The sequence below is a fragment of the Camelus dromedarius genome, chromosome 16 (genome assembly GCF_036321535.1).
Source record: "Camelus dromedarius isolate mCamDro1 chromosome 16, mCamDro1.pat, whole genome shotgun sequence".
NCBI lineage: Eukaryota > Metazoa > Chordata > Mammalia > Artiodactyla > Camelidae > Camelus > Camelus dromedarius.
In genome coordinates this window covers 26,381,544-26,409,445 of record NC_087451.1, presented here as the reverse complement: position 1 = coordinate 26,409,445, position 27,902 = coordinate 26,381,544, and the positions used below count along the sequence as shown (strand labels likewise).

General features: G+C 60.2%; 1 protein-coding gene across 6 annotated transcripts in view; it reads left to right on the top strand.

The window, feature by feature from the left end:
- Nucleotides 1–27,902, top strand: part of MPRIP (myosin phosphatase Rho interacting protein) — a 110,700-nt gene that overhangs the window by 48,355 nt on the left and 34,443 nt on the right. For 3 of the 6 annotated variants that reach the window (XM_064494807.1, XM_064494805.1, XM_064494806.1), the window contains exons 4-9: nt 11,781–11,932; nt 16,269–16,353; nt 21,210–21,423; nt 22,502–22,661; nt 26,368–26,509; nt 27,149–27,253. In XM_064494807.1, the coding sequence (XP_064350877.1) occupies nt 11,781–11,932; nt 16,269–16,353; nt 21,210–21,423; nt 22,502–22,661; nt 26,368–26,509; nt 27,149–27,253 (858 nt within the window). Of the gene's footprint in view, nt 1–11,780; nt 11,933–16,268; nt 16,354–21,209; nt 21,424–22,501; nt 23,016–26,367; nt 26,510–27,148; nt 27,254–27,902 lie in introns of all 6 variants that reach the window. The other 3 variants (XM_064494804.1, XM_064494802.1, XM_064494801.1) reach the window with 1 other exon arrangement.

Genomic DNA, 27,902 nt, shown 5'->3' with positions numbered 1-27,902 from the left:
GGGATTTTGGTCTGAATGTGGGTTCTCATGAGCAAAGCTAGGATGATAATGAAGAACGTGTTATTTGTTTACTAAATACCTTTACAGCACCCGCTGTGTGCTGGACGCTGCTCTTAAGTGAGGCTCATTTATGAAGCCGTTTTGCAGATGGGAAAACCTGAGGCTTGGACGCTTAGGTCACTTGCCCAAGGCCTGGCTGCCCCGTGGCTGTGGGAATGACTGACACGGGCCCTTGATCCCCAGGTCATGTGATGGACGTGCCGCCTGCCTGCTTGGCATGTAGCTGCGGGTCCGAGCTCTGAGCCTTTAGCCACGTGGGTTACCAGAATTTGTTTCTCTTCCTGTTAGAGACTGGCGGCCGAGTCCGGGTGGACGGGATATACCATGAAAGACACACAAGCTGTCCCCATCACTGGGCGGCCGTGCTTCTGTCCTTCCTTCCGGCTAAACAGCCCAAGGCTGTAGGCAGGCCTGGGTGGGAGCCGTTTCTCTGTCCTTCCTTTGTCCCCGTCACCTCCCTCCCCTGGGTGCTGGTGAAGTACCCATCCTTGATCACAGGGACAGAGACCCAATTGTTTTCCTGCAGCCGCGTCTTCCCAAGTCTCTCTCCTGGGATCACCCATGGGGCGTGGTGGGCAGGCAGGTGCGGGGCTAGCCAACTCACTCCAGGAAGCGCCGGCCCTCTGAGCTCACCTCCCACCTTCCCCCAGCCCTGTTCTGACGCTCTGCTCTGTGATTGCCCTGAGACACCCTGGGGCACCACTCTGGGCCACTCAGTAAGGCTTTCTTCCCTGAGAAGCTTGCTCTGTGGGGGCTCTTACTGTTTTGGGGAGTGGTTGACATATGGTGGAGCTGAGAGGGGCCTTGCTGCTGTTGAGCACATCTGTGGCGCAGTCCTGAGTTCCTGCTGTGGGTTCTGGTGCTTCCTCCTGTATTTGCTCTCCTGTCATGGTTTCCCACTTGAGGGTTATGTAAGCCTTCTGCAGAAGCCTAGAAACAGACTTGCTGCTCATCCTCTAGTGGTCACTGAGCTCACTCAGCACCACGAGGTGGGCTCTGTTTCCTGCTGGTGGTAGGGAGAGCCACCTCCGTCCACCGTGCAGGGTTAACTGCCCTGGATGATGCTGGGTGATGCCCTCTCGCCCCTTCCTGGCCAGCCGCCTCCTGCGTCTCTGTCTGAAACTGAGTGGAGACACCCCTCCCCCGTGCTGCCCTTACTGGGTCAGGACGGCTCTGGCCCTCTGGGAATGAGGTGCAGAGAAAAGGCCCACCCAGCATGGGCTTAGGCAGACCGCCCGTCTGTTAATTGGAGGTGATGGTTCATTGGAGGCCTTGGCACAGGAGAGGCTGTTTCTGACCGTCTGAAGTCCTATCAGGGGAGATGCTTTCAGCCTAGGGTCCATTCTTCTGGGAGCCACGCGGCAGTGGAAGGGAATGCTCTGTGACCTGGGCAGGCATCTCCAACACACTTCAGTTTTTTACCTCTAGAAGGATAAGTCCAGCCTTGTGTAGGGCATCTTCCGCCCCAAAGGGGGCTTTTAATTATTGGAGTAAACCATACATGACAGAAAAGCGCACCCACCACAACTTGATGCAGTTGCGCGTACCCGCAGAGCCGGCACCTGGGTCGGGAGGCGCAGCACCTCCCGACGTCTGTCTCCTCCAGCCCTTCCAGCGCTCGGGACTGTCCGCTCAGCAGCCAGAGGAGCCAGAGGAACCTGACTTCCCCACTGAGGCTCTTTCCCAGTGACTTGTGCTTGTTTGGGGTCCCTTTGTGGTCAGCTTGCAGGGGCATCCTCGCCCCGAGGACTGGATGGGGCTGTGGCAGTGAGAAAGCCTGTGCCCTAGGGAGAGCTGAGATGCGGCTTCCTGAGGGTGGTGCCAGAAACACTCAGGAGACCACTCTCCCCAGTGTTGCCCCTACCCACCCCTGCTGAGCTCTGTGCTAGGGGCCCAGCCAGGCCCACCCAGGACTGGTGCTGGTCTGCAGCCGCCCCTCCCCTGCGCCTCAGTGCTCCGGCCAGTCATGGAGATACGGGGTGAGGGTCAGGCCCTGTTTCTCTCAGAGGCTGGATCTTCACTGGGGTCAAGGAGCATCAGGAAGAGAGGACCCCAGATGTGCGCAAAAACTGCTGCGGGGTCTCCACGGCTGAGTAGTCTGTCTGCTTTCTCAACCTCAGGAGAATGTGTGGGGAGTGGCACTTTATAAAGGTGGACCTTAAAACTCCCGTGTCGGTCCCCAGGAGGTGCGGATTTCTGAGAAGTCAGTTGGGAATTTGCAGTAGGAAAGAGACAAGGGAGAGCCTCCCAGATGCGGGCCTGCCAAGGATGCTTGCAGAGGGTCCCAGTCCTCACAAGCCCTACTCCTGGGGTGGGGAGCCTCTGGAAGCAGGGAGGGAGCTGAAGAGAGCCGTGACGTGAAGTCCCTCCACTCGGGAGGCTTCATGTCTTCCAGGCGTTTGGTTCTGCCCCCCTCCTGCCCCTGCTGTTTGGAAGTTTAAACAGGGGGGTCAGATTTGACCTTCTGCAGGCGCTCTACCCCGAGAGGGAGGGTGCTGGTGCTTGGGGGTTTCTCTGTGAATCCAAGGAGAAGCACTTGGGTCTGAGAAGAGCAGGGTCCTGGCCTTGTACTAGGAGGCTCCAGCTCCTTCCAGAGACAAACCTCGAGGGTCCTCAGGAAGGAGCCTAGAAGCCTGCCTAGGACAGGGGCCTGGGCAGGAGTGGGGAGGAGCCCAGACAGGCTGGGCCCTGTTCAGGTGGCTCCTGACTCAGTGGCATTTGAGCATGAGGCCGCCCCAAGAGTGGTTTCGGGGTCTCCCAGGCCAGTTTCCCTCTGGGAATGCACGGCAGGAGCTCGGGGCCCAGCAGGTGCCCCCGGGCCTGGCACTGTTGTTGCAGGTGGACACCCGGGTCTGACCACAGTGCAGGCTTCCTCTGTCCTTGAGCCTGAGCACCCGAGTTTCTCTGGAATCTGGTGTCCCTGTGGGCCAAGGGCAGGGCTGGAGGGCTGTGGCCTTTATCCAGATGGGCTCGGTGCACAGGGTCATTACCCCCTGCTCTCCCTGTGTTCCAAAACCTGGACAGCTGGGGAGTCCAGTGAGTCCTGATTAGTCATGAGCCCAGGTTCGAGTTTCTTTCTCTCTGGATTGTTTGGATTCTTGCAGTGAATCTGAGAGTTTCTCCTATTTGAAGTCCTTTGGGCTTTCAGCTTGTGTGGGTCCTGCTAAGCCAAGCGCTGTGATAGGCTTCAGGGCTCAGCCACATGGCTGACAGGAGTGTGTGCATGCCACCTGTGTGCTCTGTGGTTCAGCGTCACTGTGCTGGCTGTGATGGCTTCCCATGTTCCAGCCAGATGCTCCCACTGAGCAGGAACCGAAGGAGCCACCCGACTCAGGGCAGGGGCTGTGAAGGCAGGAGTCTCTCCCTGAGCTCTGGTTGCTCAGGGCGTTGCCTGGGGCAGGGGCTTCCCTCTGTCTCGTGCAAGTGTGGCAGTGGCTCACGTAGGTGGTATGGTTGCCTGGCGTGGTGCTCACCTTTCCTGTCTCCCAGGGGTCTCACAGTGTCACTGGAGCAGACAGGCCCGCCGCCTCTCCCCTCTTTCCCCTCAGGCTGCCCAAGGTTTCACTTTCTTTCTGAACGTGGCTGGCAGGGCCTTTTGTGGGTGCTGATCCCAGCCCTGTGTGTCGGGGCGTCTTACCACATCACACCTCCAGCAGTGCCCACTCCCTGGGCACTCCCTCGCACCCCCATCCCCCTGCTGCCAGCAAGTTCTGAACAGCTGTGTTCCGTCTGCTCTGCCCTCAATCGCTGCTTTCATCAGGTCCCCTGCGGCCCAGCCGGGAGCTGCCAGTGACTTAGTGCAGCTGGAAGGCAGCCTGGGACAGACAGATAGCTGGCAGGGCTGGACCTCCCTTCTCAGCGGTCATTCTGCAGCCTGGCTGGACATTAGAGGGGACTTCTGAACAATTCTGGTTCGGCCCCAGCCCAGCCCAGGACATGCATGTCTCCATCTCCCGCATGGAGCCTCTATTCAGAAACCTTTCCAGGTGACCCTTTTATTCAGCAGTTGAGAACATTTGCTTTAAGCTCTGGAACCTTGTGGTTAAAGATCCCTCGCCTTCTTTGTAGCCTTTCTGGCGGGGTCTGGCCCTGCTGCTTTGGGCCCAGTGTGGGGGTGAGCAGGAGGGCTGCAGGGTGGGGCTTGCTCAGTGTTACAGCCCCAAGAGCCGCGTTGCTTTCCGTCTGGCTGTAGCAAACAGCAGCTTGTTTTCTCTCGACCCACCTGGTGGCCTTTGGGCAGAAAGCAGTTAAACCGTCTGGGACAACAGCACTCCCTCCTGCCGGCCCAAGCTCGGCCCAGGCTCAGGGGTGGCAGGCTGAAGACCGGCAGCCGGCTGTGGGAATCTCCATATAAGGCCGCTGTCACTCCAGCGTGCCTGCTCCTGCACGCCAGCCTCCAGCCTCCGCCTCCTCAGAGCAGCTCCCCCCTACCGCCCTGGTCTCCAGAGAGATGGCTCCACCAAGGCTGGAAGAGCAGCTTCTGCCAGGAGGTGCCTCCGGACCCTTGTCTTCCCCTTCTCTGTGTCCTCTCTTCCCTCCATTTTCCTCCTTATCCCGCATTCCCTGGAAGAGAGGGGCGGGAAACTCATGCTGAAGGTACCAAATGTTGAACTAATGTCTACCCACTGGGCTCTTGGGTTTGCAGGGAGCTGCGACAGGCTCTTCTCTGGGAGTTCGCTGTAGAGAGCCCAGGCAGTGGCTTGGAAGGACGTGTGAACCCTTGGAAGTGAGTGCGGTCTGCACAACCAAAGGCAGAAGGGGCGGTGTGGAGGCACTGTGCACTGGTTGCTGAAGTTCTGTCCCATGAGGCGCTGATGGACAGTTCTGGACCCTGTGCATGTGTCCTGGGATCAGACAGCACAGCAAACGGGTGGTGGGTGGCGAGGCCACTGTTGGGGTGGGAGGTTACAGGCGAGCGAGGAGAGAGACTAGAATGATCTTTGTGGTACTGGGTTAGAGTTGAGAGTACCAGCGTGTTTAATGGAGACACACAAGGAGGGAGAGAGGTAAGATGGATAGGTAGGAAGGTAATGGGATGTGTATGCTCCTTGTTCTGTCCACTGAGAGCGCCCAGATGCAGCAATGCCCCACTAGCAGCGGGCATACCTAGCACCTAGGTGCTGAGTTCTAATTCTCTTCTCCAGTGAAAGGGACGTGGGCTCCTTGGAGAAATGGCTGATTGTAGGACCAGGGCAGGAGTTACAGGCTGAGCCTGGGGTGCCTCGTGGTGCCGGTTGAGAGGAAGTGCTCTGAGGATGCGCAGGTGCACACCCGGTGGGGTGTGTTCAGGAGCCGTGGGCTGTGAGCGTGCCCTCAGTGGTCACAGCCGGAACAGAATACAGTGTTGTACGGGTGGTAACTCAGACTGTGAAATCAGCCCCTGTCCGTGTGAGTCCATGCTGACGTAAGGAAACGGGGACTAAAGACACAAACAAGAAGGGAGAAGACACAAAATCCCCGGTGCAGAGGGCTCCGAGGAATCTGGGTGGCGACTCCGCCCTCACGGGGGCGGCGCTGACTCCCACTCCTCGTGTGTGGGCCCCACAAGCGACCTCCTCCAAAGAGGACGGTGTGCGCAGGGGACAGCAGTGACTTGAGAGGCAGAGGCCTGACGAACACCGCCTCAGCCAGGCGCTCAAGATCAGCGTAACTGGAAACGTGTGGAGACGGCACTTCCTCCCAAAACCCGGAGCCCAGTGTAACCAGGAGAGAAACACCAGACACGCCCAAGTGTTCTACGCAGTGTGTGAGAGTAAGGCGTGTCTGAGAAACTGTCACAGCGGAGAGGACCTGAGGTGACGTGGGATCCCGGGACACAAAAGGGACGTGAGGGAAGCCAGGGAATCTGGACACAGGATGGACTTCAGTGAATCATCACAGATCAGTTTGGTTTCTCGACGGTAGTCAGCGCGCCCCCTCCCCGATGTAAGGTGTCACCAGCAGGGGAAGTGGAGTCCGGGGCACGGGGGGACCCCCTGCTGTCTTCACAGCCTTCTTCAAATCCAGGTGTATCCTGAAATTAAATGTTTATTTTAAAAATAGGAAGAAGTTGCACCAAAGAAAGTAGGAGAAAGAGGAAGTTCTCCAGGCCAGGCAGCCGGGAAGGGCTGGGAGACGAGGCGCTGCTGGAGTTGTCCTTGCAGTAAGGGAGGACCCCGACTTTGGACCAGGAAGCCCCGGGCCGGCTTCCAGCATGGATGGGGGGCTGGGATCCCGGGAGCGAAGCCAGAAGGCGAGTGGGTTCAGGTCACAGTCGGAACCTCACCAGGGGCTTTGCTTCCCTCCCTGCAGCCCTGGGGAGACCCCCACTGTGACCTGGTGTCTGGGGGCCTTATTTTCTGCCTCTGCGGGGGGAGGTGGGAGGTCTGGTGGTGGCTGCAGGTCAGAGGTTGTGCTGGCAAGTGACTGCTGAGGCTTAAACAAGCATCCTTCTCGGGACCAGTCGACCTTTACTTACAAGATTCTCTTCAGACTCTTTGATTAAACCAAGGCAGCAGGACCAAAACAGGATTGACGGTCACTCGTCCATCGGCGGTTGGAGGACTGGCACCTTCCCGCCACCTGCTCTCCTCTGACCTCCCTGCTGTGCTCATCACCAGGGTCCTCCCATCCATGTTGCAGACCTCGTGTGCTGTTCTGGTCCAGCTCTAGGCTGCACGGTCAGCGTTGTGAGGTCGGAGGTGTTTGTCAGCTTTATTCCGTGCTTGGGTGTCTGCTAGACGGGTGGCTGCTGTCGGGAGCGGTGCTTTGCTTTCGTGAGTGATTTTCTTGTATCTCCGGTGGAGGTGGTGCCGCACGCCTCAGATTTGTGGGGACAAAATGTTGGTTTATCGAAAGACCCTCGGTACCTGTGCTTCTTCATCGCCAGCTGTACTCTGTCTCTGCAGCTCTGCCCTCTGAGCCTGGCTCCTCCCATGAGGACCTGGCCAGACAAGCCTGACCCCCAGTGCCACGAGAAGCCTTTAAGACTTGACTTCTCCGTTCCTGTCGCCTTGCTCCAGGCTCTCCACAGGCTGCGTCCACCCGTTTATGTCAGCGCTGATCTCACCGTGGTGGGTGCTGTGTCCCCAGGGCCTGGCGTTCAGGGTGTGTGTGCTGACTCCAGCCCCTCCTCAGTCAGCTCTCATCCTCTGAGCCTGTGATTAGCAGCCCAGGTTCCTTCAGTGGGTACCCATGGGACTCACCTGGGACCCTTGTACCCACTGCTTGTCGCTCCTGTGAACTGAGACCTGATTTGGATGAGCCCCAGTCCCAGATCACCCTCTACTGGAGGAAGATGGCCGCCTCGGGCTGCGGCCAGGCTGCTCGGTGCAGCGTTTCTGAGCAGCTAAGGGGGAGGGAAGGACAGAGCCTGCTGGCGTGTGCCAGCTGCGGCGTCCTGCCCGCCCCACCCAGGGGGACCGGGGCACTCCTGGCGGTGGTGCCAGCACCAGCCTTCCTGCCCCCACCTTGCCGGGCCCTTCCTCCCTTGGCTCCGGGAAGCCCCCCGGAGCACCTCAGGTGCCACCCAGCTGCTGTGTGCCCTCGGGCTCTGCCTCCTTGCCCACTGCAGACCTGCTGTCTCGGGCCCTCCCACTCTGGTGGACATAAGTCTTTGCCAGAAGGAAACTTTCTGTTGAGAGGTGAAGGCCGTGGACACAGACACTGGCTCCGTCTCCTTTGCGTCTGAGAAAGAGCTGAGTTCACATCCCTTCTGGATGTCCGTCCTCCTGCGCCCCTTTCCTGCCGCACCCCTGCCCCAGAGAGGCTGCGCTGTCTCCAGCGCCTCTCCAGCTCTCACACTCGGATGGCCCTCGGGTTGTGTCTCTCCAGCTGCCATGATCTTTGGGTACCAACGGAATTGTGCCCCAGAGGTGGCTGTGGCAAAGGCTTAGGGTGGCAGCTGGCTTTCCTCCTGAAGCAGCCAGTGGTCTTGCCTTCCACATGGCTGCTGGCCTCCGTCCTGTCTCTGCCTCTACTGCTCCTGCCCGTCTGAGTCGCGTCACATATACCATTAGCCTAAAAGGGTCTGTTTTCTGTGAAGGCAGGGATAGAAATGAGCCAGAGAAAGCCAGCATATGCGCCAAGTACAGGGAAAAAAAATCTAGTTCTTTAGTTAGTGCCTTGTTGGGGGTCAGGGTGCTCCTGTGGGCTGGGGTCAGGCTGCTCCTTCCATGGGTGCACCTCGGCCTTCCTGTCCTCCAGGCCACCTCGGGCCCCTTCCTTCCAGTCCTACCAGCAGGCCTGCCCCAGGCCAGGCCCTGCCCTTCTCTGTCCAGTGGCCTCAGCGCTCACTTCCTCTTCCTCTTCCTCTTGGCCTCTGCTGGGCCGCGGTGCGTGTTCACCTGCCCCGGCCCTCCCAGCCCCGTACCCGCTTTCCTTGTTTTCCTCTCAGGTACCGCTGCCTGAAATGGGGTCATTCTTTGTTTTCTTTTTATTTCCCTCTATCACCATAAGAATAAAATGAGCTTCGTGAGGGTGGCCCTCTGTCCTCTTCTTACCTCTGACCCTGGCACGAAGCGGGTGCTCAGTAAATGTCTGTTGCCTGTACTCAGACTTTTGCCTGGTGCCTTCCAAGGTGACTTCGTGGTCTTTCAGGAAGCCTTGAAGCCTTCTTCTCTGTCACTGACGTGTCAGGAGACGTGATTATACATGTAAAGTGGATCTAGTTAGGGTTTAGGCAGAGGCTGCAGGCCCACGGGACTGGGTGTGAGTCAAGCAGGTGATGACATACTTCCTCTAGAAGTCTTTCGGGTTGGCTCCCAGAGACTGCCAGAGTCACCAGGAGCAGAGGCCAATACAAGGGAGACCATGCCTGCACGCAGAGGAGCCTGGAGGGGAAGGGGCAAGGGTGCTGGGTGGGAACCAGGAAAGGCAAAACTCTGAAGGCAGATTTCAGTGATGGGGAAGGAGGTGGGTTTACTTCAATGGCTGGAGCTGAGGAAGTAAGGCTGCTTGGCCCTGGAGCGGGCCGGCCATGTGCTGTCAGAGGGCTCGCCTGTGCTGGGTGCTCTTTGGTACGAAGTTTGTGCCCGAGGTCAGCACACCTGGGTGTAGGGTGTCGGCAGCCTGTAGGAGAGGGGGCCCAGGCGTGTGGGGGCTGCTCCTGCCCAGACTGCTTTCTGCGGTGTCAGCACCGTGTTCTCTGACACAAGCAGTGCGCGAGGGTTCCCATTTTCCCACATCTCGTCAGTACTTGACCATCCTGGTAGGTGTATAGCCGTATCTGGTGGTTTTAATTTGCGTTTTCCAAATAACTAGTGACGTTGAGCATCTTTTCATGTGCTTACTAGCCATTTGCATATCTTTTTAGGAGAAATGCCCATTCAGGTCTTTAGTCCACTTATTAATTGTTTTTTGCTGTTTGAGTTGTAAGAGTTCTTTATGTATTCTGTATATTAATCCTGTATCAGACATGTGATTTGCAAATATTTTCTTCCATTCTGTGGGTTGCTTTTTTTTACCCTCTGGATAGTGTCCTTGGATACACAAAAGTTTATAGTTTTAATGAAGTCTAGTTTATTTTTTTCTTTTGTTTGTGCTTTTGGTGTCATATCTGTGAAATCCAGTGTTACAGAGCTGTTGCCCTGGGTCTTCCTCTGAGAGGTTTGCAGTTTTTGCTTTTGCCCTTAGCTCTTTGATCCAGTGTGGTTTGGCCTCGTGTATGGTAGGGTGGGCGCTGGGCTCTGGTGTGGTCCTGCTGGCTGGGTGGGATGGGCGGTTCTTCCCTGCACCCACCCCATCCGAGGAGTGGGGGGGCCCTTGGCAGGATGCTGATGGCTTGCTGCCCAGCCAGAGCCTGAGCCAGCGGGCCAGTCCTGCCCTGCAGGTGTGAGAAGGAACTTTCCGGCCTTGGCAGCAAGTGGAAGGGGTGCTTGTGTTTTCTTCTTCCTTAAAAAATAAGTTTTGCCAACTCTACCAATGCCCCATGAAGGCAAGGAGTTTGCTGGTTGACAAAGCCTGGAGCGCTCCCCCATCCCCTGAGCACTCGTGTGGCGTTGGGCTCCCTGTCCCTCTTCTCCCCGTGGCTCCAAGGCTGTTGCCTCATGTGGGTCCATCCCGTGTCTTGTGGGGCCCTCTGTGCTGGGTCCATGGACGCCCATGCCGCCCCAGATGGGGCAGGGGCCAGGTTTTGAAAGGGGGCCTCCTGGGGACAGGTTGGGGGGCCTGTGCAGCAGGGTCTTCTCTGGCAGGACCCCCTTCTGCCCGCACATCTTGTCAGGATGGGAGTTCATCCTTGGGGTGCCGGCCCAAGCCGCCCTGGTCCCTGGCTCCTTCTGCAGCACAGGCAGTGTGTGGGGGCCGGTTAGGAGTCGGCCGACTGGGTTCCCATCCACCTGCCGCTCTGGGCCTCAGGACAGGGAGGGATGTCGGGCAGCTTCTGGGTCTGAGGTGGAGGCTTTGGGCAGTGGGTGCTCCTCCCCGGGGGCTGGGCTGCCGGCCCCTACACCCACCTTGTTATTTTCCATATTTGTGTGATATTTCGTTTTATTTTTAAGTGTATAAGTCACTGCCCTTTAGCGTATTCACAGGCTGGTATATAGTCATCACCACGGTCTAGTTTCGGAACAAAGCAGCTCTGCCCTCCTTAGCTGTCACCTCCTCTCCCATCCCCCACCCCCCTGCCGCCTCCAATAGCCATCGCTCTGCCTTCTGTCTCTGTCTACCTGCTCTGGATGTGTGGCGTAGCTGAAATCCCCTGCAGCGCCACCACCCCCACCTCTTGCCTTTCAACTCTCATCTGCTGGTTGCTACAGTCCTGGTCCCAGGGTGGTGGCCGCCACGCAGGGCCCCGGGCACCTGGAGACAAGGCTCCGTCTCTGGGCCCTATGTCTCCTTCCAGCCAGCTCCTCCACCTCCTGCCCCGTGACAGGGGAGGCCTCTGCCCCGCGTGTCACCTGCTATCTGCTTAACAAACGTAGCAGCTGCCCTAGAGGTGAGGCGAGGCCGGGTGGGAGCTGGAGCTGAGTTCCCTGCCCCTGAGAGCCCTCAGCCAGGATCTTTGCACGTGGGGTGGTGGCAGCCGTGGCCACCTGCCTCCTTCCTAGAGGCGTCCTCATGTTTGGGGAAGTGAGTTAGGAGGATCCTCACTCTTCACCTCAGTAGGAACTTCTTTAAGCCATCTTTTCTTGTTTTTGGTTTTCTATCACTAACATCAGTGTCCAATAGTGTTTGCTGTTAGAAAAGGAAAAAAGGGTTATCATTCGTCCCAACCGCAGCCAGGCAGCCTGGTGGCCCTGCTCACAGACGGCCTGCCTTCAAGGGTGTGTGTTTCTCTCTGGCCCCTTCCTCTAAAAATAACCTCGCTCTTGTGAAACCACGTCCTCTGGAACCTTCCCCACTGCTCCTTCGGCACAGCTGCCCTGAGACAGGCTCCTGGCCACCTCGGTCAGGTCACCCCAGCTGTCCTCGAGCGCCCCCTGCCTGCCCCCCCATAGGGAGAGCTAGGATGGCTCTCCAAGGGGAAGGGATGTCCAGCTGGATGTCTCCTGAGAAGAGCAGGCCTGTCACCTCTTCCCCCAGGGATGGCTCAGGAGGAAGTAGGCCTTGAAGTGGGTGGGGCAGTGCACACACTGTCCTCTGCTGTAACAGGGGGCCCATACAGCTGTGAGAGATTCAGGTGCCTGTTGAGAAGCAAGGAGGGTCAGAAAGGACCTCGGGATGCAGGGACAGTCTGCTGCCTTCCTCGGGCCCTGAGAGCTGGCCCCTGAATGACTCCCTGCCCTGTCTTCCCCCTGCAGCCCACGACCCTCCCTCAGGGCACCATCAACATGAACCAGTGCACGGACGTGGTGGACGGGGAGGGCCGAACAGGCCAGAAGTTCTCCCTGTGCATTCTGACCCCCGAGAAGGAGCATTTCATCCGAGCGGAGACCAAGGAGATCATCAGCGGGTGAGTTTGCTCCGCAAGTCTTGGGAGGAGGCGTGGGTCCATGGACTAGGTCTCTTGGACACAAGTTGGGCATCATTGCCCTCACTTTCTGCCTTGTGTGTCTCCTTGTCTGAGTCCCTTTCTCCACTCACGCCGGCCTCACCCTCCACCTTTCTTCATCCCTACTCGCCCCCCAGGGCCTCCTCTCCTGGCACTGCCACGTCCTCCTCAGGCCTCCCCCATGTCTCCCCCTCCATTCTCACTGCAGCCCAGCCTTCCATTGCTCAGCCTTGAGGGGCTCAGCCTCCAAAATGCAGCCTCCTTCCTGCCTCAAGTCCCGTCACCCGAGGGTCACCTTAGCTGGCCCGGGGCCCCTTCCCAGCCCCCCGGCTTCACCACCACCGCCCTGTGTCCTTCAGCCCTGAGCTGCCTGTCATCCCTGCTGCGTCTCACCCTGTGCCTCCCCTCCCGCTCTGCCCTCAGCCTGGAGCAGCCCCTCCATCCTCTGGACACCCTCCCCTGTGAGTCTTGCAGCTCCATCAGCCAGTGCTTATAAAAGATGAGGCTTGTCCGTGTGCACATCTGGCCTCCTCGGGCAGTGGTGGGCCTTCAAGTGTGGAGGCCGTGTCTCCCTCGGCATTCCCAGTGCCTGCACACAGGAGGCCCTGCTGGGTGACTGCATGCACTGCCTTCCTTGTTTGAGCGGGAAGAATAGAAAGTTCTGGGTCACCCCACTCCTCCGTACACACCCTGGGCAGAAGATTGGTAGGGCCCTGGGAGGTGGAGGGGCCCAGATTTTCAGGTAACCGACAGTCCAGGGGGTTGAGCTCCGTGCCCTGAGCCCACGCAGCGCTTGCCTTCCGGGAGCCCTGCTCCTTGGGCACTGGCAGGTGAGTGCTGGGCGCCCAGGCCTGGGCCATGGAGAGTCCTGTTGCTCTTTAAGGTGAGAAGGAGACCGATGAAGCTGAGAGAGTTTTGGGTGAGAGAAAACCAAGGCTGGGGGACCGGGCTGGTGGTTACAGCGCAGAGGAGAAGGAAGTAGAATGCAGAGCACTTGGGTTCCAGTGGCCAGGAGGACTCTGTGAGCACTGCCTGGGCTTCCATGGCTCAGCTGCTGCCCTGGCCAAGGCTGCTGCGTGAGAAAGCAAGAGCACGCGGGGTGGGGTGGTCAGAGGCCAGAGCGGGGGGGGGGGGGGCTCCGGTGCCCTCTGCTAGGGGTGCCCGCTCACCCTGGCCCTCCACTCCTGGAGCAGCAGGTTTGCATTTCTGACTCCTGGGCAAACAAGAGGACTACTTTCACCGCTTACCCTAATCTTCATCCCAGGAGCACGTGGTTTAAGAGTGTTGAGGGTTTTACTGAGCCCTCATTCTACAGTTGAGGGGCAGAGGCCCTAGGAATGAGGGAGCCTGATTGAGGTTCCACTGCCCAGCTGAGTCCCTCAGGAGATCTAGGCCTCCCCTCAGAGCTGTGTCCCAGAAGGTGTCTGGATGAAAGGTGGGATGGAAAGGGGTGTACAAGGTCCCCAAGCAAGCTGGGGAGTGTGAGCTGGGGACCAGGTCTGTGATGCAGTTGCAGGCCACGTGGTGTTAGGTGCTTGGCAGGGGTCCTCGGCTCTGTCCTGAGCCCCTTTCCCATGGTCACTCTTATCGGCACGTACAGGGCCTGCTGTTCCCGTGCAGCCTGGCTAGACAAGGTCCCTAGCAGGCCGAGATCCTGGGTGTGCTTGCCCTCAGGGTCCCAGGTGTCAGCCAGCCGTCCTGAAGCTTGTAGTGACCCAGAGCTGGAGTCACCTGACTCTCTTCCCTCCCCTTGTCCTGAGTCCAGGCCTCGCTGGTTCCTACCCAGGAGGGGGTTCTCTCTGCAGCTGGGGCAGCAGCTTCCTCACCTTTCCCACCTGATGGGACACGGCCTCCTTAGTCAGTGCTGGCAGTGAGCCCTGGAGACAGACTTCTGTCTCCAGCTGCCCTCCTTCCTCTGCCCTGGCCTTGGCTTCCTTTGTGGCTGCCTGGGTGTCACCGCCTGGTGGGGCTCCTTGCTGGGTGACCTCATCTGTGGGCTCTGGGGCCCCTACATGGGTCTTAGCACTCAGGTCCCTAAAGAGGCACAGACACTCCCTCCAGGCTGACTTTGAGCAGGAGGAGTAGAGGACAGTCCCTCCAGCCTTCCTTCCGGGATCTTCTCTGAAGGGAGACCCCCGAACGCCCCGAGTGGCCAGAGGTGGCCCCCCGGCCCAGAGCTGATAGGGGGCAGTTCCCTGCCCCAGGCCCCCTGTGCTTCTCACGGCTCTTCAGAGGAGGATTTGGCAGCTTTGTTCACCCGTCGCCTCCCTTCCCCGGACGTCCATAACACATCTGGACACCATCAGACACTTCCTCCTGGGCGTCCGCAAGGAATCCGAGTGCAGGGACATGCTCTGCCATCTGTGCCTGGACATCTCAGCCTCCAGCCGCAGCACCACAGCGTGGGGCCCTGCGCTCCCTCCCTGAGTCTCCGGCCTTGCTCAGGCCAGCACGGGGGCTTCAAGAGGTTGTCCAGTCAGTGGTGCAGCCACAGGGCAGATCTCCTCTCGTCTTCCTTCAAGGCCCTGTCCTGCCAGGCTCGTGGATGTGCCAGTTCATTAGTAATGCCAGTTGGTAGTGACTGGGCCAGCAAGTAGGGACTTGGGGCGCCCCAGAAGGTCTGCACCTGCCTGCCACACCCCTGCTCCAAGGCCCAGGAGGATGAGGTGACTTTGCTGAGCAGTCTCTTTTCCCCTCCCAGGGAAAGTTTTGAGAGGGGCTCTCTGCAGGCATGATTCCTTGGAGTGGATTTTCCAAAGGAAACTTAGGTCCTGTGGCAGGCTGGATAGCAGGTCTTTCAACCCATAAGCATGTGAACTCCTCAGGCTATGTGAGTGAGGCCCTGGGAGAGTCTGCTCATCTGCTGCCTTGCAGATACAGTCATGGCCCCTTTTCTGGCTTTGGGGACCCCAGACACAGGATATGTGCCCCAGGACTCTACGCACAGGGATTGTTGATTCTCTCTGCACATCGAGAATCCCCTGCTCTCGGCTGGGCTGGCTGGGGTGGCCGCTCGGCTTGGCTGTTGTGATTCCCCACATCCAAGCTTGCTTCCCCAGCTGTCAGCTGCTAGCAGCACAACCCCGGGGCTATCCCAGAAGGCCACTGACTTCCATCAGCCTCCCCCCGTCCCCCCTCCCAAATCAAGGAAGCACCTCCGAGTGCTCGGAACACAAGCTCTTCTCCCTGCCCCAGGCTAGGGGTGTCAGTCGTTGCTGTAGCCTCCAGCCAGGGTGCCGACGTGCAGCCCAGCCATCACCACCAGTCCCCTGCACAGGCAGGCAGCCGGCCCGCCAGGGACCCTTGTGTTCTGGGAAGAAGTGGCCCAGAGCCTCCTGCAGTACCTTAACCTATGGAGACAGCCCTAGGGCCCCATGCACCACCAAGCCCCCTCCTGCCCTCCCCTCCTCCCAGCACCCTTCCTCCATCCTCCCAGGCACAGCAAAGCTCCACCAAGGCAAGCAGTCGTCGTTTCGTGGCCTCATCCAGTCCCTGGTTTCAGAGAGGAGGAGACAAGCCCTGGGGGCTAGGAGCTGCCCAGGGCTGTGATTTGAGGGTAGCAGAGCCAGATGTGAGCGCAGGCCTCCTGTCTCCAGCCCCTGCTCTTCCCATGCTCCCCTGGTGCTGTCTGCCCTGATCCAAAGTGGACCTTCCGGCAGGTGGGCCCCAGACAGGGCCCCTGGGCAGCTCTGCTGGGCCTTCTCCAAAGCTGCGTGGCCTGGTGCCCTCACTATGAGGGGGCCCAGAGTGGAGTGGTTGGGTCTGTGGGGTCAGCTGCTCGGCCCCCCGAGGTGACCCACCACAGGGAGGTTTGGTGGCAGATTCCTGCATTCCTGCCTCGATGGTCGTGAGTGGCTCCCAGTTGTAGTCTGCCTAGGCACTGGCCGGATCCGCTCTGGGAGGGCAATTTTAGAGCAGAGCCTAAGCACCAGAGGAAGGTCAGTAACAGAAACTGTGCTATGCCCTCACCCGAGGCCTGTGGTCAAGCCTGCTGCTTCACCGGGGTGGAGCTGACCTCATCCCCAGGCTAGCACAGGCCCTCCCCGCCCGCCCTGTGGTCACCACAGGGTCAGCGCCTGGGCTTGGTCCCGGCACAGCCCGTGCTTGTCTGGGCTGCACTGCTGGTGCCTCCTGCCCCGGCAGCGGCAGCTCTGTTCTGAGTAGTGCCTGGGTGCCAGGAGGCTGGGCGGGCCTGCAGGCAGGAAGCGTCGGGCCTGGTCCCTGGACCAGCCAGCAACGTGGAGTGCTGGTGCCTGACAGCAGGGTCTGACTGGTGCTCTCCGCTCTTCTCTCCCAGGTGGTTGGAGATGCTCACGGTCTATCCCAGGACCAACAAGCAAAACCAGAAGAAGAAGCGGAAGGTGGAGCCTCCTACCCCACAGGTGAGGGTGGGGCTGCTGGGTGACATGGGACGGGGTGAGGGAGCCTCGGGAGGTTAAAGGGCTTCAGGACCCAGCCTAAATTTGAGGGTGAGGGGAGGGTCATGTCAGGGCTGAGGTTGTCATTGGCCCCGTGTGATGATCTGTGGGCTGTCGTCTGCACACTCTGCTCTGAGCCACAGGACCCCCTCCAGGGACAGAGTGGCCTGCTGTGGGGCTGCCCTGGAGGTGTCCAGCCAGCAGGCAGGGGGTATGCAGAGATGGCACAGTGTGTGTCCCTCCCTTGACTGTCCTGCCAGCTGCTGCGGAGCCAAGAGCGTGCCAGGGCTGCTGGCCACACAGACCCCTTATGCATCACTCCCAGGAAGTGGCTCAGCTCCCCTGGGCTTCACTTTACCTGCTCCCATTCCAGGCTGACCGTAAACGGAGAAGCTGCTGCTGGCCTCGATTTCTGTGCCTCTGCCCCAGTTCCCCTGAGGCCAGAGTGAGAGGCAGCCCGAGCGGCCCCTCCAGGTCTGGTCCTTCCCCGAAGGCTGCTCTCTCTCTTCCCTGCCCAGGCCAGTCAGCGGGGCTCAGGGCATTGGAAGGGATTCTGAGCCTTAAAGAACTGATTTGCAAAATGGACGCGTTGAAACCTGGCTCTAGAGTCACTGAGCGTGGAAGGAAGTAGTGGGCCCTGCATGGGTGCTCAGTACCGTCACCTCGAACAGCCAGGTTTGAGCTGTGTGGGTCCACTTACACGCAGGCTTTTTCAGTGGTGGGTACTGCAATACTACACGGCCCACAGTTGGTGGAGTCCGTGGACATGGCGCTGTGAATGCGGAAGAACTGCAGATGCAGGGACCGACTACTGCAGGTTCTGCTGGAGTTTCGACTGCTCGCACCCCAACCCCTGCTCGTTTAAGGGTCAACTGTAAACGTTACTCTTTCCTCTCTGCTTCAAGCTCCACGATCACTCCATGCTCTTGCCTTGCCTGACTGAGCCTCACAGCAACCCTGAGAGTGAACAGGATGGAAATTGGGGTCCCATGGGCGTCTCACAAACCCCAGAGCCTGACAAAGAGCAGTCCCTGCTGGCTCCTCTTTGCCTCACTGAGTGGCAGGGGTCTGGGCAGGACAGGGAGGTGTGTGCTGGGTCCCCCTCCTCCTCCACACCCCCTCAGGCCCCCCTGGGCTGCTGCACAGGCCCTCCTGCTGATGGGGTGCAGCCAGTGGTCATTGTCTGCCCCCTGGGCTAAGGAGCCCCAGGCCAACCTCCCCCTGGAAGGTAGTGTCCCTGGCAAGAAGTTGGCAACATGCAATCAGGGTCATTTCTGGAAAATGGAAGTGGAGCTTCCTGCTGGGGAGCAGCAGACACACAGGCAAACCCCCAAAGCTGCCTGGTTGGAGAGAAATGTCCCAGGCAGAAACTCGGTGTTAAGGGTTACATTTTGTTTCCATAGTGATGCCTCTGAGCTGAGCTCCTGCCTCCAAATAAGGCAAGGACATGTGCGAACACACTTTTGGCCCAGACCAGGGAATTTGGTTGTGTCCCTGCTTCCCAGCTGTCCCTTCCTGTTACATCCTTTCCCCCCAAACACTTTCACATTTTGGGTTGGTAGCAGGAACCCTGTGATCGCAGGGTGGGGAGATCACCCACTTCCCTGAGGGCCTCTTAGAACCTGGAGCACCTGGGGTCCCAGCCTCCTCCGCTCAGCCTCTGGGCGGGAGCTCTCTTCCTGTTGCCTCTTACTCCCCGAGCATCACATTAGAGACAGCTGATTTCTGGAGGCTGTGAGCCTTCATCAGGGACAGTTCCCCTGGGAGTCAGTCTCGTGGAGTGAAGTGGGGCCTCTCCAGAGGAGGGCTGGGGGCCTCAGGCAGGCCTCCCTCTGCAGCCTGGGAGGGCGCTGTGGGGAAAGGCTAATGCCTTAGGGGGCCCTACAGAGACAAACCCAAGACTCCAGACTGAGCCTCTTTCTTGTGGCCCAAGAGTTTCAGTTTAGACCAATGGGGGCTGGAGGTGTCCCTTGCTGCACCCTGCCCTCCAAGGGCTCTGTCAAGCAGGAGAGCCCAGGGTCCCACTTCAAGAAGGGTGTTCAGGCATTTGAGAACTGGGACCGTGGCAGGCGCATGCACCCCACGCCAGGTGGAGGGCAGATGAGGAGCAAGCACCGGGGTGGGAGTCCCAGCAGACCCTGGGCAGGGAGAGGAGACAGAGCCTCCAAAGCCTGGAGTCTGAGAGGCACCGGCGCCCAGGGGAGAGACTGCCTGGTGCTGAGATGCCTACAGAAAAGCAGCAGTCCACCCGGGGCCTGACCAGGGCCGGAGTGACGGCGACCCTGCTGCCCTCCCCCGGACCCCAGCCTGGGGCTTGGGCGAGGCCGCAGGCCGGGGTTCAGGTGGTGGCTCCCCTCATCTCCCACCCCCGGCCCGTCTCCACTGGGTGCCTGCTGCACCCACTCAGGGTCAGAACCCTGCTTCTCGCTGGGCCCTGGCTCAGTGCTCATGCCCCGGAGGTGCAAAGGAAGGCTTTCTGTGACCCTTCTAGACAGGAGCCTCCACTGGGGCCTGCCTTCCTGCCCTGCTTTGCAGACCCTTTCTGAACAGCCACGTGAAAAGCGCAGACTCTGTTGTGGCACTGATGGCTCTGAGTCTGCAGCCATCCCAGCCACAGAGATGAGTCCACAGGACCCTAGGCTTCCACTCCTCTTGCACAGGCACCTGGGGTCTGTGTCAGTGTGGGTCGTGGCACGCCTCTTGCAGTGGTGACAGTGTGCAGTGTGGAGGTGGTGCCAGGCAGCCCAGGCCTGGTCTGTGTGAGATCTGCTCTCCACCCATCTGCTCTGGAGAAGAGAAGCAACTTTGCCCAGAAACTAGGGCCCCCACCCCGCCCTCTCCTGGAGGCCAGCATGGCTTTGTTTCTGCTGCTGGGTTGTCCCTCTGTCCCCACTGACTTGATGAGGCTTGGCATAGAGGTGAGAGAAGGCAGGGCTACCAAAGGAAAGAAAAAGAACTCTTTGTGGACCTTGGCTGCCATCCAGGGCCCTTGTTCTCTGGGATGAGTCCCCAGAAATGGGCGCCTGGGAGGGATCTGTGGTACAGCCAGCCTGGCACAGGTTGGGGGCCCAGGCCCAGGAGGCAGGTCTGTGGCCTCCTGGTGCTGGGAAACACATGTGTTCCCCAAGCTCCCATCACAGCGCCTTGCATCTCAGGCCTGGAATTTCCTCTGCCTCTTGGGGATCCCGGCCGCCCCAGCCCCTACCCAGTGCTGAGGTCACTCTGAGCATCAGAGAGGGGTGTGCGTGTGCCAGGGCCCTTCACCGGCAGCGTGGGGCTGAGGGTGCCAACAGAAAGGGCCACTGTCATCACGGGCACAGCATCTGCCCCTTCCTCCTTGGCCCTTCTCGGTAGCTTCTCTCCCTCAGTCCAGCCTCCTCTCCACAGAGGGGATGGATTCACTGAGTATGGTCTTCAGGTCACCCTCACTCGGCTCTGCAGAAGGAAGCCCAGCAGAGCCGTGTCCAGCCTCTGGCCTCCGAGCAGAGGCCCCAGGTAGTTGGGAGGGGGCACAACAAGGAGACCTAGAGGCGCCTCTGACGGGGAGCACTGCCGCCGTGTGTGGGCAAGGGTGGTGTGCTGAGTGAGGAACAGGGGCCCCGGGGCTGGGCTTGCTTGGGCCCCTGGAGCCGGTGCGGTTGGAACCCTCAGGAAGTGGTCTGAAGCCGTTGCCATGTTCTTTGAGAAGTCCCCTTCCTCCATGGTGGGCCAGAGCTCGGGAATCTCCAGCCACAGAGTCAGGTCTATGAACAGTTCTGACCAAATGGGCGGTTGGGCGTGTCCTGGGTCTGTGGGAAGAGCCATCCTGGCTCTGTCCCGTCCCAGGAGGCCTGAGATCCTTAAAAGCTAAGGGAGACTTTGGGCCCTGGGAAATGCCCGTCGTCTTTGCGACGTGTGGTACTTGGCCCCCTGGTGGGTCCTCACGGGTGCCGTGCAAGGTGAAGCCCCTCCCGGGCCTTCCTCCTACTCCCAGAGGCACTGGTGATGGAAAACGCTCAGAGCCCTAATCTGCCTCCTGGTCGTGCGAGCATGGGCTGCTCCCCGCCAGCCCAGGCGGCCTCACCTGTGAAATGATGAGTGAGCGCTGACGGGTGCAGTGCGAGCCAGAGGCGGCCCACGGTCGATGTGACGTGACTGAACAAGTAACTGAGCGGTTACGGGGCTCTTTGATGCACACACCGGTGAGGGGATCTGTCACCCTCACCAAGGGCCCATTCAGAGATGGTTTAGGGGACATTTCTGAAAATGAGGCCTGGCCACCAGGATGGGAGTGGGGGGGAGCATTTTTACATTGTCCCTCCATTTTTGGGAAGACAGCTGAGGTGTGCCTCACTTCTGTGGGCACCCAAAGCCATCTTGCTGGCAGCCCCTCATTGTCAGGCACCTCAGGACCCTGAGTCGGCAGGGGCTTGGGCCCAGGGTATGAGCAGGGGCAGGATGGCAGGGATCCGAGCCCTGCCTCTGTCTGGGCTCTAGGCTCACAGCGTGGAGTTACTGCTCTGTGTGCTCTGGCTTTGTACTCCCTGTGTCTGGCAAATTACCTCCTGCACAAATGCGTCTCTGCCGGAGCAGCACCAGCTCTGGCGTGGGTTCCCACCGGGGCTCCAGGCTCCCATCCAGCTTGCACAGATACTTTGGGTGCTGGCTGGGGCTGCAGAGGAGAAAAAGCTTCCAGCCTGGCCTGGACATCTCTGTTCTGAGCCTCCGGGAACTCCAGGCCTCTGCCACTGTAGTTGACCTTGGTGTCCCTTGTAGCCGGTGAGCTGGGCGCCGGCCTGGGCTGCGTGCTCCACACCCGCAGACACCGCTCTCCCCCGCAGGAGCCAGGGCCAGCCAAGATGGCTGTCACCAGCAGCAGCAGCAGCATCCCCAGTGCTGAGAAAGTCCCCACCACCAAGTCTACACTCTGGCAGGAAGAAATGAGGGCCAAGGACCAGACAGATGGGAGCGGCCTGAGTCCAGCTGAGAGTCCTAGCCAGAGCCAGCCCCCTGCTGCCAACACCCTGAGGGAGCCTGGGCTGGAGAGTAGAGACGGTAAGTGGTGCCCATCTGTTCTGGTGCCCCACCTCTCAGCGCTGGAGCAGGCCTCCTGACAGAGCTGGCCCTAGGACTGGGGGCCTGCAGGGCCTGGTCATGAGCCCCGAGCCCCAGGCTCCCTCACCTTCTGTGTCCATCAGCCCTGGGCAGGGACTGGCCTGGTGTGGGACCAGGATACCCAGGCTTTGGCCTGGCCCCTGCCCCTGCCCCTGCCCCTCAAGCTCCTCAGTGCCCCCTGTAAAGGAGGAAGACAGCACGTGCTTTGTGAGCCCCAGGCGTCCCGAGAATCCAGATGCTCTGTGACAAGGGGCCTCTGTTCCTGTCCACTGTGGCTGCTTCGTGTTCCCCTGGAAGCCCACTGTGTCTGAGAGCAGCAGCGGGGAGGCTGTCCTGCCCAGGCCCAGGTGAGGGAGGGAGGGAGGTACGGGGGAGCACGCGGCCGGCAGCACCCTGCTTCTCCACCTGGCACTTTGGAGCTGCCTGAGCAGAGGTAGGGCGGCAGTCTGGCCTCCCTCGTCCAGGCCCTAGAGGGCTCTGCAGGACACAGGCTGGCTTCCCCGTGTGTGTCCAAATCACTCGAGATAAGTGGACAGTTGAATTGACCCAGCTCCTTCAGGCAAAATGTGTTTCATACCAGCCCTGGGCAGAAGGTCCCGCAGGCACACACCCATCCACATCCAGAGTCCACTCACTCCTCTCGTCCCCACGAAGGTCCTCTGTCCCTCCCTCTCCGAAAATGGGCCAAAAGGTGAACGGCAAGTTGGCCTCTGGATTTCTCCCTGGTGTTCAGTGGGCGGGACCTCTCTATCTGGGGGGAGTACTGCTCTCCCAGCTGAGCCCTCAGACTTGAAGCTCAGGGACCCCCGACCATCTGGCAGAGAGGCAGCGCTGTTGCAGGGGCACCCGAGTGGGAAGATGTTTCGTTGCTTTCCCGGGGCTCCGCCCTTGGGCGGCCACATCAGCCTTGGAGGTGGGAGGTCAGGAAGTAGCCTCTGCTGGACTGTGCGGCTTTTTGAAGGATCCTCAGAACCACAGGTGGACACAGGCTGAGCGTCTCCTGTCCCCTCCCTTCCAGAGGAGAGCGCCCCAAGCGGTGACCGCATGGACTGTGGCCGCAAAGTCCGGGTGGAGAGTGGCTACTTCTCCCTGGAGAAGACCAAGCAGGACGTGAAGGCCGAGGAGCAGCAGCTGCCCCCGCCGCTCTCCCCTCCCAGCCCCAGCACCCCCAACAGCAGGTACAGTGGCCCTGGCCCCCCCTCCCAGGAGCTTGGTCATCCCCTTACTTCCCCAGGTCCTCGGCCCCCTGGCCGGAGGGTCTGCAGCAGCTCCTTCAGCTCCCTGGATGCGGTCAGCCAGCTTCCAGCCCGCGTGGACTCCGGCAGCGCTGGGGGGCGGGGAGCGGAGAGACTGGGGCCCGCCTCTGCCTTTAAAGCCAGCAGGCAGTATGCCACCCTGGCCGACGTCCCCAAGGCCGTCAGGATCAGCCACCGAGAAGCCTTCCAGGTGGAGAGGAGGCGGCTGGAGCGCGGGGCTCGGGCCCGGAGCCCTGGCAGGGAAGAGGTGGCCCGTCTGTTTGGCCACGAGCGGAGGTAAGGGGGGTACTCGAGGCCGAAGGCTCGCGGGCGCGTGTGCACACACACCCCTCACCCTCACGTTTCCTTACTCGTGTACCCACACGGACACCATCACGTTCTTTACACACACACGTTTCCTCTCCTCCCTTCCCACGTACATGCGTGTGCCTGGGAGAGTCAGGGACTAGGGGTCTGGGACTTGATGGTGGTCTGAGGGCAGGAGGCCCTTCCCTCTTCTTGTTCCCCTGGCCCTGCACTTTCCCGGGAGCTGGGGAAGGATCTGGGTTCTGTCTCTGTGGCCTCCACGCCCAGGCCTGGACCAGAGTGCCCGAGCGCCCCTTCCAGTAGGAGCTTCCACCCCTGAGTCTGTAAACGCAAGCTCATGCCCTGTGGCAGGGCTCTCGGCCAGGTGTGTGAGTAGGCTGCCAGCGTGTTGTGAACCTCTTGAAATGATTCGAGGGTCCACGTACCTTTTGGGGGTAGAAGAAAATCCATAGTTCTCATTAGTTTCCAACTTCTCAAAGTTGCTTTCCAAGAAAGAAGTTCAGACCCAAGTTCCAGTAGTGTCTGCAGTGTCCTCTGTACCCCCTCCCCCGCCAAGCTCAAGGTTGGGGCACGCCATGGGGACAGACAGGGTGGCCCTGGGCTCTCCTGCGAGGGGCCGGCTGGGAGCAGGTTGCTTTTGCTCTCCTGCACCCTTACTTCTTACTACCCACCGCTCCCCTGGGTGTCCTCTCCTGAGTTAGGAAAGCACGTGGAAACAGAAGAGAACAGGAGACACCTAAGGCCTGGGGAGAAGGGAGGGAAGCTGACTGTGCTGGGGAGGAGCCCTCCAAGCCATGTCTGCCCACCCGTTTCATTAGTAACCCCAGGAGGTGCATGGCCTCCCTGTATGTGGGGCTGAGATGGAGGCTCAGAAGCAGGGGGCCTCCTCACAAGAACAGCCTAGTTCAGCAGAGCCGTGACACAGACCCCCAGCCGGGCCAGTGACTGGGAAGGCCCTGCTCCCAGGCCGGATCCCGGACGGGCCGAGGCTGTCCTTACCGCGCTGACGTATAAGTGTAGTAGGAGGCTGGTGGGCCGGGCGGTGGGCTACTTGCTGTGTCCTAGAGGCCCCCAAGCGGGTGGCCATGCCCTGGTTTGGCGGTGACCAAAGAATTAACATTCAGCACACCTGCTTGGCTTGGAGCTCCCTCAGCTGGGGCCTGGGTACATAGCATCTCGGGCTTTGCTTTCCACCTGCTCTTTGCCATCCTGGGGATGGGCTTTCTTCACCTGGTGCTGCTCTCTGGGGGCCCATCGGCTCTGCATCCTAATGCTTAATGTCACTTCCTTACTGACCCTGATATCGTCTGACTGGCTGCTGTCACTTTCCGAGGCCTGCTTTCTGGTCCCGAGTAGCCCACCCAGTGCTGGTTTGATCCCCGCGTCCGGTGGTGTAGAGTAGAACCCCGGATTGGCAGGACGTCGGCCACAGCTGCCCAGGAGCCTGATTGGGGGACCTCGGGTTGGTTTCCTCCCAAGCCATGGCCCCGAGGCAATCCTCAGACTGGCCACAGGGCTGCTAGAATGACTCTTGGATGGTGGAGCGGCCGTGACCCTGGTTGAACTGCTGGTGACTGACACCAGGGCCAGCACTCGCAGGCCCACTGCCCCTCGGCTGGGAGCCTGGGGACAGGGAGGCCATTGCTGTCACACTGCAGCACTTCCCGGGACCCATGTTTAAAAGGTCCCACTTTGCACAGTAAGCCCTGGCTGACTCACCAGAGCCCTCGCAGGTGCCACTGTCCTCTCCTCTCACCAGCCTCCTCTTGCGGCCCCGGCCATCCTGCAGCCTGCGATTCATGTGGGACTTGGCCGGGCGCTGCTCCTCAAGGCCTTCCTGGGGTTTTTTAGTCCTCGGGGTCCGTGGAAGAGCTCTTGTTCCTCATGGGGCGGCCTGGAGGCCTGCAGTGGGCTGGGATCTTGCCTAAACCCACCAGGACGGTCGGGCACAGAGGGGGCCTCCGCTGCCGACCAGCCTGAGCACCGCGAGCGCTTCGGGGCTTCCTGGCCTCTCCTGCCGCCAACCCAGCTTCCCATGCTCCCAGCCCACCCTCTCCTGCCGCTCCCAGCCGCGCCTGCACCACTGGCCTCAGGGCCGGACTGGGGCAGCTCTGCTCCTGGAGGAGACTCCAGGCTCCTGGGGAAGCACAGGAGAGCGGGATCCGGGTGCCTGAGAGCTCTGCTCTGGGTTTTGGGCCGTCCTGAGGATGAATCCCTAAGAGAGCCACTTCTGGTCACCCTCCCGAGGGAAAGCTGGCCTCTGGGGTCTCAGGATGCGAGCCGTGTCCTCCCTTCTTCTCAGGGAGGAGATTTTAGTCTTCTGCGCTCAGCGGCCAGCCCTTGCCTGCTCCTCTCGACTCTGCCACTTGTCCAGAATCAGGGAGCACCCTCCCTGCGAGGCGACCTCGGCGCCTGCCTGGCGTGTCCAGGAGGACAGACCCCTGGCCCAGTGACATGTGGGCACCCACACTGCTCGTGACTCAGGGACTAGTATGGTCTCACTCCTTGGTGATCACCTTGGGTTTTCGTTTCTTTAATTCTCCAGATAACTTTGATTTACCATTATTTGATTTTTAGAAGCAGTCCTTTCCTGTGTATTCATTTTCCAGCCTTATTTTCTTTCAGGTCTTGCCCCTCTCCACCTTCTCCTGCTGTGTCGCTGTGACGTTACTCGCCCCTCCTCCGCCTGCTTCGCTCCCATCTCAGCTCCGTCTCCAGCCGTAGATGGCCTGACGATGCCGCCCGCCCTTTCACACGAAATCAACTTGCTTGTTTTTATTTTAATTTGGGATTTGATTCTTTTTACTGTTGGCAGAAACAATGTTAATTCATGGGCCTTTTTCTTGCTAAATTTTGGATGCCCTGGGTGGGGGCTGCATCATGGTCTCTGAGGAGCATGAGGACGGAGGCCGTGCCCTCCAAGGTGGTGGCTGCCTTTCCATCGTGTCTGTGGCTCGGGCAAGGATGCCGGGTGACGAGCTGTGATTGCCGAGTGTGTCCGCACAACAGACCATGCAGGGGCCTCCTCTGTGGGTACAGTGTAGGGCCGAGGGCAGAGGGCAAGGACAGGCCTGGCAGCAGGGAGGGCCTTGCCTATGGGCAGCTGCCAGCCCTGCGCAGCCCACCCTCCACGGTGGTGTCAGCGGTGAGCTGTCCGAGCAGGTGGTATGCACGGCCGATGCCCTGCAGGAGGGTGGCCCCGAGAAGCTGGGGTGGGCCAGGCGTGGGGCGTCGGCTGAGCCCATGTGTGTCTCGACCACGCCCACCCCTAGCTGCGGGGGACCCTGTCTCCCTCTGAGCAGCCTCATGCCCTCTTTTGCAGGAGGTCCCAGGTCATTGAGAAGTTTGAGGCCCTGGACATCGAGAAGGCAGAGCACATGGAGACCAACTCGTCGGCTGGATCCTCACCATCCAGCGACACACGCCAGGGCCGCAGCGAGAAGAGGGTGCCCCCCAGGAAGCGGGTGAGCGTTCAGGCTCCCATGTCCCTTGTGCGCCTGGATGTGCTTCCTCGGGCTTCCTGCCCCTGTTTCTCCTTACTTCCGTGTCTCATCTCCAATGAGTGACTTTCTTAAGGGCGAGGCCTGTCTTGTGCATCTTCTGCTCAGAACTCTGTCCGTCTCCTCTGAGAGCCGCTCTAACAAGCTCTCCATCCCAGGGTGTCAGAGCCTCTCTCTTCCTCTCTGGGGCCTTCCGGCCTCGAGGCTGAATACCTTCCTCCTCTCTTCCGGGCAGTGGCCACAGCCCGCATCTCTGCTCAGTCCGCCAGGTGGACTCCACTTCTGAAGCCCTCCTCTCCTGGGCTGCCCGCCGGGTCCGACCTTCATCTTACTCCCTGCTTCTCTCTGGGCTCGGAGGTGCCCTGCTGCTTTCTGCACAGGGCCCGGCGTCTTCCCTCTGTGACCCTACGAGGCCAGGGGAGGTGGGGACCGGGAGAGTGATGCGGCTGGTGCCTCTGAAGAGAAGTCTGCTCTGATCCCCAGGGAGGCTCCAAGCCCACCATGGGCCCTGTCTGCACTCTGGCAGAGGGGACGAGGAAGCCCAGACAGCAGCCTGGCTGCTGAGGGGCTGGCTGTACTGACCGGGGCTGCTCTCTGCCACAGGACCTCCCCAGCGATGCTCCTCTCCCGGAAGCCTCGGCCTCCCCACTGTCTCCACACCGAAGAGCCAAGTCCCTGGATAGGAGGTCCACGGAGTCCTCCCTGACGGTGAGCCCAGGCACCCGCGCTCCGAGGGCTGCAGGCGCTGCTCCCGCCGCTTCTGTCACCTGGGCTCTCTGTCTGCTTCTCCCGTGCCTCTGCTGGCTGTCCCCACTCTGCTCCCTCTCTGGGCTATGTGGCCATCCTGAGCTCTGAGGTACCCAGGGGAGGAGGCCACCTGGCCAGGGCAGCGGAATTCTGGCTCCAGGGGACCAGAGCCACAGCTGGGACCTTCTGTTCTTCTTATTGGAGTGTTGGTTTGGGGACATCTTGGAGGCAGGAGCCCCCTCTTGCTCAACGCTTGTCTTGTTTGTGGGGTCACCGGAGGGAGCGAGGCCTCTGCTCCAGGGCACAGGAGCCATGGTCAGATGAGTCCAGTGGGACTGTCCCTCCCTCGGGGAGCCCTGTGTGCGAGTCAGAGCCCCGGGAGTGAGGACAGCTGCTCGCCCGGGCTCCTCCGCTTTGTCCTTGGCCTTCTGAGGAGCCCGGAGCTGGTGCTGCTCATCCCCAGGCCAGGGCAGCAGATCAATTTCTGTCCTGGTTGAGTCTGGGTTTCGCTTGAGGGCAGGGAGCATAGGCTCCCAGAACACGTGTGGCTGATCGTGGTCCTGACATGTGGCACCTGTCCTCGCGAACTCCCTCCCAGTCCTTGGGACAT